Raw genomic sequence first — 12,568 nt, forward strand, 5'->3', positions numbered from 1 at the left:
GTTATCTTACTAAGATGCTCCATGTGAAATGATCATTCATGATCAATTTATAGATGCCATAACAGACAAGGATATGAGAAGTAAGGTGAAAAAAACTGTAGAATCTATATGCAAGGAAGCAAAAATTTTAGGTTTAACATACAGAAGGAGTTTAAAACATATATAAAGCTTTAAGGTAAAAAATGCAGGAAATTTTTTTTATTGTAAAGTAGGTCTTATCAGAAAGTCTTATTTCAGAAACTGAAGAGTATCCTGGAAGATACAAAACTGGTATTTATGCTCTTATGTATGTGCATCATACTTTATTTATTTCAAAAATAAGAGTTTCAAAAACATTTCTATACTGTTTTATTTTTGTTAATCACTTCGCTGAACAAAATATACTTGGTCCCTGGTGTGTGTATTGTCAAGCTTCCCAAATAAAGCATTTAATATCAGAAATGACAGTTTAATCACTTTTAAATGGAACTACGTTTTGACATATTGTCTGCATAATCTTCCACTGAATAACAATATAAAAATTGATGTGAAAACGACCAGGCTATAGGAATCTAGTCTTTGGGATCTCAAAATAAACAAAACTCTGTTTGGGTATATTCTGATATGATGGGAGATCTATACGCAAAATGTACGCCATGCTCTGCAGAGCTTAGTTATAGGGTCACCATTGGAACAATATTAAACTATTAATGGCTGGAGACAGCTTGAATGGGTAATGAAGAAAAACTTATATTAAAGTTTTTCTTCATTACCCATTCAAGCCGTTTCCAGCCATTATTAGTCTCCAAGTGGGTTCCTCGTCATCGAATTTGAAAATATTAAACTATATTAAAATGAAACATCCTGCTGAGGCCCAGACAAACAGTTATGCAAACATCTGCTAGTAGCAGTAGCATACCATTTTTGTAATAATGTAATTAACCCTATTGCCCCCAGCACCATTTTTAAATTCCTTTCTGTGTACGGTATTGCGTTACATTCAAAATTTAATTAAACCACTTTGCTCTTAATATATATCAATAAAATTAACATTATAATGTGTGTTATAATTCGATTATGTTATCTAAGTTTTAATTACTTTGTTTCAAAGGAAACCTTTCAAAAAAATACCTAAACCACAGTTTTCGTGTCATGTGATTCAAGAGCTTTGAAAAATCTCGACTTTAGCAGTGGTTCACTCTTAGTAACATAAGCTGGCAATGTACATGAGTATATAGACACTAAGTATGTGATATCCAAATCCTACAGCTGTATTCACTGAGAAAGAGAAATAAATTTTACAACCCTTGATGGTTGCCACATACACCTTCTATACTTTGCCTTGAGATCTACACCATACATGTAGTTAGTTGACACAACTGAATATAGTTGTTAGAAAGAGCTCAGTTTACTCTATACCCTACCAATAGTTAATTTGAAATTGGTGCACAGTGTACATGTAACTTCCATTCATATTGTTGTCAGCTTGATCGATTATAGCACTTACAGTGGTTTGTTACCTAAATATGCTATACTTAGAGAGAATTAAATTGTATTTAGGTCTTACTTTTATATTTTAGTTAATTATTTATTATGTGTGTTTTAAAAATCATATTTGTTGAATTTGTCTCCTGGATTGTGAAATGTTATAAACAAGATGGCATGTATAAGTGCCATCTTTTTTTTTGTCAACGCGTCTCTGCAGGGAGTCTCCCAAAATACCTTCATAAAGACCCGTGGGCATCAGTTGACTATGGGCAAGAATGATAATAAACGAAGAATTTGAAAGGAAAATAATCTATAAGTGAAAAGATAAAGATGTGAAATTACACATGTAAGAAAGATATGACTATTCTAGTAGATTTCTACAAAGAATTGAAAGGTATGTTCATATTTTCATTAATTTCAAACACTTCATTGCACTGTATGTTGATGATAATAGGTAGAGTTAATGATATAGTAGAGAAAATGGAAAGTAAAATATAAGTATTCATTTATGAGGTTTTAGAGATTATATAAATTAATTGTGAAAACTATATGATAAAAAATAGTATTTTTATACTTCATATAAAAATCACATGCAGGTGATTACATTACAAGTTAAATTAAATAACAACTTTTTATTAGAAGCAGTAGAAAAAATTCAAAATTAAATGTTTTATTTTTCTGAAACTACATATTTTTAGGAACATTCTTGTCAAATTTTAAACAATTTCATCCACTAGTTTTATTTTTGGAACAGAATATGACAAGAGCGATGTTACGTACTAAAAAAATTAGTAGCCAGTAGTCATAAGGTTAATGCTCCTTGTCTAATAAAATTTGGCCATTATTGTACCCAATATGCAATCATGTCCCATGGTACTTCACTATTTCTTCATTAACTCTCTCAACACAAGCTCAGTCAATTTGACAGACCACATGACCTCTGTACTAATTCAAAGTCTTTATAGATTTGATACTACCAACTTTTAATATAGTGTGTACATCTTCACAACATTTGTCAGTCTTTCAGTAAACATTATACGTCTTTCACATACAAAAAAATCACATTTTTGGTGAAGTATTTTTAATAAACTTAAAAAAAAGATTTGTCCTTGAATATATTAAGTTATTTTCATGTTAAAATTAAAAATATTTTTCTTCATCTCAAATTTCATTTATGTAATCTCTAAAACCTCCTAAATACATTTCAAATGTTTATTTTCAGTAAAACTTTATATTTTATGTTATTTTCTCTTCCCTAACTCTATATGGAGTTGATCAATTTGACCGACCTCGTAACCAACCAAAAAAAAATTGAAATAAATCTAAATTACCCTTCTTTCTTTCTCTAATGACTTCAAATGTAACATGAAATTACATTTGTTTATCCTAAGTAGCTTTAACCTCGTAGCAGTATACATCTATTTATAATTATGTTTTATTGCCCTTTGAACAATGTCTAACTACTATTCTCACTATTATAAGTTGTAAATCACTTGAGGAATGTGCAGCTCACATTACACTATCAAATTATCTTACCCACAAACTACTCTGAGCTGCTCACTTGCATGCCACATGAAATATTTTTATTATATTATTATTTATTTTATCTAATCTACCCTTAACTAACCTACAGAGATGAGATCCATTTTTACATTTTAGTTACTTTTATAATAGAAAATAAAGAATAAACATAAAAAACAAGAAATAAAGCATTTACCCGAGTAATCTTTTTTTTTTGCTGTTGACCATCGATGACATTTAACCCTATTTTTCTATACTAATGGTAGTAGTGCATTAAATAACTTTTATTTAATTAAATAATGCACCAAAGAACATAGACTAATAACATGCAACACGCAGACAATTTCCTCTAACAATCACAGTTTTCTGGCTTTCTAACTACGTGAAAAGAACCTTTACAAATTCATCCAAGCTAGCCATTGTGATTCCCATGAGAGCCGAAGTTGTATTACAAGTGAAATTGACTATTCTGTGTTCAGAACACAATGTAATAGAATAGATCATTTGGTAGATGAAAACCTTGGTTTACTATTCGGTGTAGCAGGTGGTCTGATGTTCTATTTGATAGTTCTGTAACCAAACAAAATTGAAGGCTATAAAAATTATGGTTTGTATGAGCAATGACAATTTTATAGTGAGTAATTTATGTTTAATTTCCCACTTTTTGGAGGGGTGATGGCTAAAATAGAGAAGATACCTAGAGAAAATGTGTCATGCGTGTTACACTATAGGAAATTCAGGATTTTTTTAAATATTGCCTTATAGAATTAAGAACTTAAAACATAAATTCTATTAAAATATCGATTATTAGCTAAGATTTTATGCTATACTAATTGGTATAACATAACAAAAAGTAGTTTAATAAAATTTTGAATGTAAGATACTAAAACCTTGTGTCATGTACAATAAAGGATACCTGTGGTGATAAGGTTAACAAATGCTTAACTTCTAGAAAGTGAAAATTTTATTCAACAAGTCAGTGTGAAGAACACAAGACCATCGTTTTCTTTGTTCATGTGTATCATTACAATATTAACAAGCATTTGTCTTGTTTTCAACTCTTCAAACAAAACAGCATTGTAAAAAAAAGCCATATATCACTAGAGTGCACATATAATATATCAAACAATTTACCATGTAGGTTTCTTGAGCAATTATGTTCTGGAAACACACACATTTTGTTTTTTATAAACAAAAATGTACATAAGAAGTTTCCTCTAAAATGCTGCAAACAATATGAGCTAAAGATCTGTATATCGTTTCAATATTATATATGATACCAACTTTCTCATGTTCATAAACACAAACTAGCACACTCAAAATGATATAGCAGTTTTCATTAGTAGGTGTTTCTATGGCTATAAATACAGAAGCTTAATAACTATCATTTCCAGAAGGCAATCTTGAACCATAATTTTGGTTGTATACTGGATTCCCCTTAAATATGTTATCATTAATCCACCCCTTTAATCCTATAAACAAATGTCTCACCAAGTCCTACAATTCCAAGTGTATCTCCCCGGATCCGTGCACAACCCTGAGCAGCTTCTCGGACATGCTCTGGGCCTTGGAATTTCTTTCCTTCTCGAACCATATTGGCTAACCAATATGTTCTTCGATAGAGGTTTAAAATTAGGCACAATGTTGTGTCAGCCACTTCCTCTACACTATAGCCTGGAACACTACAAACTGCAATTCCTAATATATATATATATAAAAAAGAATGGTTACAGTTAAAGTTGATCGTTATAAAAAGAACAAATTAGTATATAAATTTCTTTTTTTATTAAATTAGCTACATTCCAAGCTGAATTGATCCATTAGTAACAACCATGGTTTCACTTAGAGTACAGCCAGAAAAACTTTATTTTAATGATGTGCAAAGTTTTTTTCCTCCCATTATATTTGTTAACATTAACATCCTTGTATTTACACAATTTCATTTTGTACTTAATGACAATCCACAAAAAATAATATAAAATTAAAATGAAATCTATAAGCTCCGCCCATAAATATAAAAAGTAGTATTAAAGAAAACCAATCACACAAGTTATCAGGACCAAAGCTAGCCATTAATTAAACAACTTTACTATCAATGTACATTAATGAAATTAGCATTATAATGTAATTTATAATTCAGTTTTATACAAAATGAATGCATTTCCTAAAGGTATAGGCTCAAACATAAAAAAAAAGTCTATTAACCCTCTCTTGAAAAGTCATAATACTTTACATGGTAGAACTCTGAATTTATTAGGTGTATCTTCAAGAAACTTGGAACGTTTTCAGTGTACATTACAAGTCTGTTGTACACAAAACAATCAACATTTCTAATAAAGTATTTATAGTAAAAACATCCATGAATTTTCAAAACCTTTACTAAGTCAATCTGAGTGCAAAGTGATTTTCATGCTAATAATAAAAAAAATTCCTTTCATCAAACCAAATTTTTCATATGTCACATACATAGCTTCTGGAAATTGTGAAGTGAATATAAAAAGTTTTCATATTTTACCCTAACTGTAGCTGAATCATCATGGTATAGTGAAATGAAATAAAATGAACATACCTTCTTCTTTCAATAATATATATTTGTTGTCACATCTTGTCATAATTTCAAATATTTACCTTTTCACATATAATCTGTATTTTTTAATTTAATATTTTTAATGCTAGGCTTGTATGACATAGTTTTTCATCCCTGAAAAGCAACACATCATAGTTTTAAGATATTGGCAAATTCCATATACTCATCTGCTATGCACATGAAGTTCTGCATTTGTTACCTAATGAGCTAAGCTCGGTGAAAATTTTCTCTAACTTCTTTCATGCACATAAAAAATATTTATATCTTTCAAACTTGCATTTTAAAACATAAGTAATACATAATTCACTAAAATGGAATGTCCAAAAACAAATATAATTTAACTGTCTTTCTAACTAATCTATATAGGTTAAAAGGATTGTTAAATCCTAAGAGCATCCATCATACAATCAAGATCTCTAGTCCAAGATTTATTGCTAAAATTTTCAAAAGGACCACAGCAAGTTTGAAATTGAAAATAAGCTCTTTCTATTAGTTATAAACATGTATTTCAAATAAGGTAACATGGTTTTGAAAACTGCCTTGAAAATTAAGAATTGATGGGTGGAGCTTCTGTTGTTGGTTGGGATAATTTGATATCTCATTAGATAGAGATCTTACGACATTGAAACCATATATTGTACCTTTGATTTATGTATTGATTGTGTTTTCATAACTCAGACATTGTAAGTGCATTACTATTGAAGCTATACAAGCTAAAAGAGAAGAATTCAGAACATAGACACACAATGTGATACAAAGAAGTGAAGATTAGGAATTTTTTAAATATTTTCTTTTGAAAGTAAAACTTTTCTAACCCTTTGTTGGGTGTCCCTTTCTATGCATGTCTCGGGGTTTTACAGAATTACATTCAAAATTTAATCTCATCTTTACTATCAAGGACAATCAATGAAATTAGCATTATAAAGTAGCTTGTAATTGAAAGTTTTATATTATCTAAGTTTCAATTCCTTTATTTCAAAAGAAACCAATGAAAAAATACTTTTAACTTCACTTTTGTTGTCAGGTGGTGTACAAGCATTCACAATTCATCACATGTATGTCTAGACACAATCTACATTTATTACATTATACACACGTACTTATTTCCAAGTCCTTCAGTTCAAGTTCACACAAGAAATACATTTTGCCACTCCATGAACAAAAGCCATGTCTTCTATAAGTCAGACTTGAGATTTTCAAACTACATGTACTTTTTTATTGTACATGTTTATAACCACTAGAAATAGCTTATTTTAACATAAAAGCTCTCAGTAGGCATTTTAAAATTGGTGGGCAGTATTCATTATGAAGTATGACTACCTTCCAATAATGGTGAAGCTTTTTCATCCTCCATAGTGTTTACTGTTTTTTCTTACCAACTTTTATATTTTAGCAAGTTATGTATTATTTATGTTTTGAAATGTGTATTTGAAAGGTTCAGTAATTTTTTTTTTATAATTCAAATTTCACCTCAGTTAACAAGGGTTAACTTACAACACGATTTTGTTTGTTTGCTTGAATTTCGCGCAAAGCTACACAAGGGCTATCTGCGCTAGCCGTCCCTAATTTAGCAGTGTAAGACTAGAGGGAAGGCAGCTAGTCATCACCACCCACCGCCAACTCTTGGGCTACTCTTTTACCAACGAATAGTGGGATTTACCGTCACATTATAACGCTCCCACGGCTGAAAGGGAGCGAGCATGTTTGGAGTGACGGGGATTCGAACCTGCGACCCTCAGATTGCGAGTCGAGCCCCGTAACCACCTGGCCATGCCGGGCCCCTTACAACACGAATGTAAAAATGTTTAGCCAAAGGCTTACATATCTCTGCCAAAACTAACATGATATGTCAGGGTCTTCCCACTGAGGTGTGTTGAAAAGAATAATAAACACTAAAAGACAGGCAAGAAAAATATAGCATCAAAAATAAACTACATATGAAAAGGTAAAGAGATGAAATAATGAATATAACTAAAAGAAAATATTTTATGATTATACAATGAATAATTAGAAGTTATACACACATTTTTTTTTCTTAATTTAAAAAATTAATAATAATGATAATAGCTGTTGATAATAGCTACAGTTATTCATATAGTAAAGAAAATGAAAAATAAAATGTAAGTAGTCAGAGTCTGAGTGAAACTGACTAAAATAAATTCAGAAACAAATCTTTAGCAGGAATAATTAAAAAATCTTATTATTTGTGTACAAAATACTTGTAATCTTTAATAAAATCTTACCAATTTTCGTGAAAGTACATTAATAAAATCTTATTATAGCATGCATAATTTCACATATATATTGTTGTCTCTAGCATGTGTATTTTACATAAACCCATCTAAAAAGTGACAATATAAAAATTTAACTTAAAAACTATGCTCTGATACTAATTTCATTTACATGCATAGATAATAAAGTTGTTTAATTAAATTATAAATGCGACTCTGTGAAACTATAAAATGTCATAACATGCACAGGCCTGTGTTTAAAGAGTTAAAACTATCAAAACATTTATAACACCATTTCAGAATAAAAAAATTTTTAAAGCACAGAGCTTTCTCAGGACTCAGTATAATGGCTCACTAAAGTTTACTCAATCTGTAAATGATCTATGTAGATGGTCAATGTATTTTTTAAATTAGTAGTATGTTAGAAAATAATTACAGAAGGTTGCTGTTCAAATTAGTCAAATTCGTAACAACAGTTTTTAAAAGTACTAAATTTTCCATGCTGGTATAACATTAATATACAATACATTCCTTTTAAATATTGATATGAAAATTAAATGTATGTTAACTTGTTATAAAATACAAGGTTATCAAGTATTTGTAACATAATTAATAAAATGTTCATTTCAGCTTCTTTCTTACATTGTAATGTTAATTTCTGGTATATACAAAGTTACATGCTAAAGACTGTATTGTTAAATTTGACTGTCAATAATGCAATTTAAATGTTTCATTTGAGTTTGCTTCAGCTGTCTCAAATCACATAATGATACAGGACACTACAGGTGAGACAACACTATTGATTAATGTGAATCTAACATCCAGCATGCTAGATCACTCTTAGTTTCTAACAAGGGCTCAATATCATGCATATGAAAATCATTCTTAGTTTTCTAACACTGGCCAAAAATTGAGCATGTAAGAACAATTTGACACTTTTAGGTACAAAAAAGACCTAATATTCAGCATTTGGGCACTGTTCTTCTCTTACAAATTAAAAGTGATTTCTTATTTACAATTTGAAAATTTTAAATATACAGTCCAGATCCACATACCGGTCAACCCTTAATTACAACAATTTTGGCTCAGTCCCAAATATTTCCTTCTATTTCATATTTGTAAAACATCTGCTATTATGGGCACTCGTACTGAGGTCAACTTGGTTTGTGGTCACTTGTTTTCCACTCCCAATCTGTCTCTTTGAACTCAGTATTGCATCCACCCAGGCCAACTCTCACCTGATGCTGCCCAATTGAGACCCGCCAATCAAAGTGAGGCCACTACCATACACTGATTGATAGCAGCCATGTCTTGTAGGTGTTACAAACCAGGTGAGCTTTAATGTTCCCTATTAATGGTATGCTAATCCTACCTGATGCTTCACACCTCATGCTCATACATACATGATCAAACAAATGGTATGTTTTCACACTCCTTTAAACTTTGTCATTTGTAACACTTCTAGTTCGGTCTCTCTTTGGTCTTCTTGTGAACAAAAGATTTGTTCAAAGGCGAAAATTTGCAAATGCATTTCAAATTTTGTCATCTTTCACTCTACTTTACAATAAATAGAGCTCTGCTTTCTCAGCCAAATGTTATTACAACATTCTGTATCAAACAGGAACATAGAAAGATGAGTATTATGGCAAGTTGTAGGGGTTTGTACTGTGCCTTTGAGGCCTCAGTCTGCTCCCAGAGTTGACCCCATACAATGACACCCAGTAATACGGACACCCCATCATTTGGCCGTTAATTGCTTATACCCACAGCTGACCGGATAAATGGGGCTGAACTGTATGTAAGAATAACTATTTTTAATTTATGGCACTTAAAATACATTGCAATATTGCAGCAGTTCAGGAATATTGAAATTAGAAGAACCGACAGGACCTGTATGACATAATCTATTGGGCCTGATAATAATAGGCTTTCAGGTCCGACACTTGTCCACAACTGTTATTTGCTTTTTCTCTACTGATATTAAATCATAATTATTAAATTTTAAAACTACCACTTTTCTGTAAATTAATCATTACAGAGAAATCTCTAGTCATCCTGTTATCAAACACATAAATAAGCAGCACTCTTAACCTTATCTATATATACAATAATGATAAAATAAAACAACACATCAAGAATATATGCTTTGTTTTTACCCAAATCTCCTGCTGCTTTCACATCAATGTTGTCAACACCAGAGCCAATTCGAACAATAATTCGAAGAGCCTTAAATTTTTCTAGATCTTCTTTCGACAAGGTTATTGTATGCCACATCAGTCCACCAACAGCTTCATTCAACACCTGGATCACAAGCAAACAGAAAGTACAATCTTGTGGGATGTTATTCAATTTTATATGTTAATTGAAAAGGAATTCCAACAGAGAACCTTCAGGATTTGATAAATCAAAGAGTAACATCTTTAAAACAATAAAAAAAAAATGACTGACACTTAAACATGCAGTGAAAGTAGTAATATATTCTTTACAAGAACCATGATCCAGTTAAGTTTTCTTGATGGAGGAGAGGGTCAACTATTTACAAGCATTTGTCTATTTTAAAATTATTTCTTGGTATCTTGCTGTCATATAAATTCTATAGCTGATTCATTTACTTCAGTCAAAACAATATATGGTTCTAGTGAAAAAAGTATCTGGTTGCAGTTATAGTATATTTGATAAGATAATTAATAGGATATCTAGTTATAAATATTAGGTTCAGTTAAAAAACAAATTACATGTCTTAGCACATAGGTTCAATGTTTAACTCTGATCTCCAGTAGCACAAACAGATGACGATGTTTTCATATTCTCTTGGAAAGGAAGACAGTTCATAGTTGGTACCTATTTTCAGTTAGGTAGACAGAAACTATTTTAAGTAAAGACTCTTCACAGGGACAGAACAACTATGCATAATAAGCTTCAAACCCATAAATTTCCAATTACAAGTACAAAACCAATAGACTACACTGTTCAATTTATAAACATACATAAAATATATAGAGATTAGGGTTGAGGCAAACACAAGAAAGGATCCATCTTCCCCTATACATTTTAGAAAAGATCACCATAATGAACAAAATAAGGATACCTTGTGTTTTTATTACACAGGCTTATACTGCATGTAAATTTATCCTTAATTATCAGTCATCAGCATAGAAATTCTAAACGTTAGCAGTAATGATCTTTAAGCACAACTACCCCCCTACTAAGATTTGTGTAATGTTGATGCCTGCAGATGTGAAATAAAATATACTCCAAAAAATCTTAAATTTCTGCAAAAGTATAAGATCAAGAAACCTTTCACTGGATGTTTTGTACTTTTTTTTTATTGAGCTGATATATTTTTAATGCACGTTTGTTTTTCTTACATTTTCAAAACACATCTTGTGTATCCACAAATTTTCTTTAGTGCAGTGTTACCCATGATGTTAAAGTGTTTAAAGTGACATTTGTGTCACAGTTCTGTAAACAGTGGTGAAGGATGGATGACTGATTATATGTTGTGTTTTGTGCATGCTCTTTAATACATGAGCTCAAACAATGTATTGTACAGCCCACAGAGCCAAGGTTACACCTTGGACATGTAAATTTATATATATGAAGTAAAGTGATGTGTTATTATAGGAATCCTGTCTTTAAATTCAAAATAAAAACTAAATGAAGCATCCGTTTAAAGACAATTCTAAACTTAATATGTGGGTAAATTTTATTATTCAAAAGAGATTTAATTTTTTTCCTTAATTCTACAGAATGATTAACAGTAAATGGTAGAATGCAATAAACTATTTCTCTGTTTCCAATCTCTTTACTAATTTTTGGAATGTAAATAATTCCTGATAACACTATCAACTAATTGCACAGGAAAACTTTTTTTTTGTAAAACAACCTTTATGTTTTGTATTTCTTCATAGAATGAGAAAAAAAAAGCTGTGTTATAAACCTAATGAATTAAATTATAAATTAGGTTCTTTTTATATTCAAAAGGTAAAAAAACTATCAAAATGAAGATATTGTCCTGTAAAATTTGGCTTATGATAGCACTTAGTGTTAAAACTTCTACCTAAGTTAACAATCTAAGAAAGGTAAGCTATTAGCTGTTTGTTCTTCAACTGTAAATCTAATACTGTTATGTTGATAGTTCAGATAAGTTTAGTTTAAGAATAAACACAATATTCAAAAATGTCAAACAATCAACATAACAATATTAGATTTACAGCTGAAGAACAGACAGCCAACAGCTTACCTTTATTAGACTGTTAATTTAGGTATAAGTTTTAGCACTAAGTATGTTGAATGCTGCATTGGTTCAAATTAGATGTTTGTGATGTCCAAATACACAGTCTATAGTTTCTTATGAATTAGGAACTCAAATTACAGATATTGACAAACTAGAATATAAAATAAGAACCTCCTATCTCTTCTATTTCCTGAGATATCACTCATGCACTGAACCACACACAGTAGCCCCGCCCACCCATATTTTTTTAGACCCAAATACAGCTTATTAACTAAGCTTGTAAAATTATAGTGGAATTCTATGGTATTGATATGGTAATTTAAGATATGCATATAAAACCTAAAAAAATTTATTTCATTTCACACCCTACACTTGATAAGGCTTAGCAACCTATGGCAAACAAGTTCAAAGTTTGTAACTAGAAAAGAGAATCATTTTCTATGGTTCTGTTTTAAGAAAAATAACTTTAAGAACTTATTTGTAAATTGTAATAATGTATATACACATGTAATGTATTATAACTGA

The 12,568-nt window shown here is 30.4% G+C and overlaps 1 protein-coding gene across 3 annotated transcripts in view; it reads right to left on the minus strand.

Annotated features, from left to right (window-relative positions):
* LOC106466877 (C-terminal-binding protein-like) overlaps window positions 1–12,568 on the minus strand; it is a 91,326-nt gene that overhangs the window by 19,871 nt on the left and 58,887 nt on the right. For all 3 annotated transcript variants that reach the window (XM_013927181.2, XM_013927180.2, XM_013927179.2), the window contains exons 5-6: window positions 9,963–10,107; window positions 4,480–4,686 (exon numbers count right to left, since the gene is read on the minus strand). In XM_013927181.2, coding sequence (XP_013782635.1) covers window positions 4,480–4,686; window positions 9,963–10,107 — 352 coding nt within the window. The remainder of the gene's footprint in view (window positions 1–4,479; window positions 4,687–9,962; window positions 10,108–12,568) is intronic.

The sequence above is a fragment of the Limulus polyphemus genome, unplaced genomic scaffold (genome assembly GCF_000517525.1).
Source record: "Limulus polyphemus unplaced genomic scaffold, Limulus_polyphemus-2.1.2 Scaffold2408, whole genome shotgun sequence".
In the NCBI taxonomy this organism is placed as follows: Eukaryota; Metazoa; Arthropoda; class Merostomata; order Xiphosura; family Limulidae; genus Limulus; species Limulus polyphemus.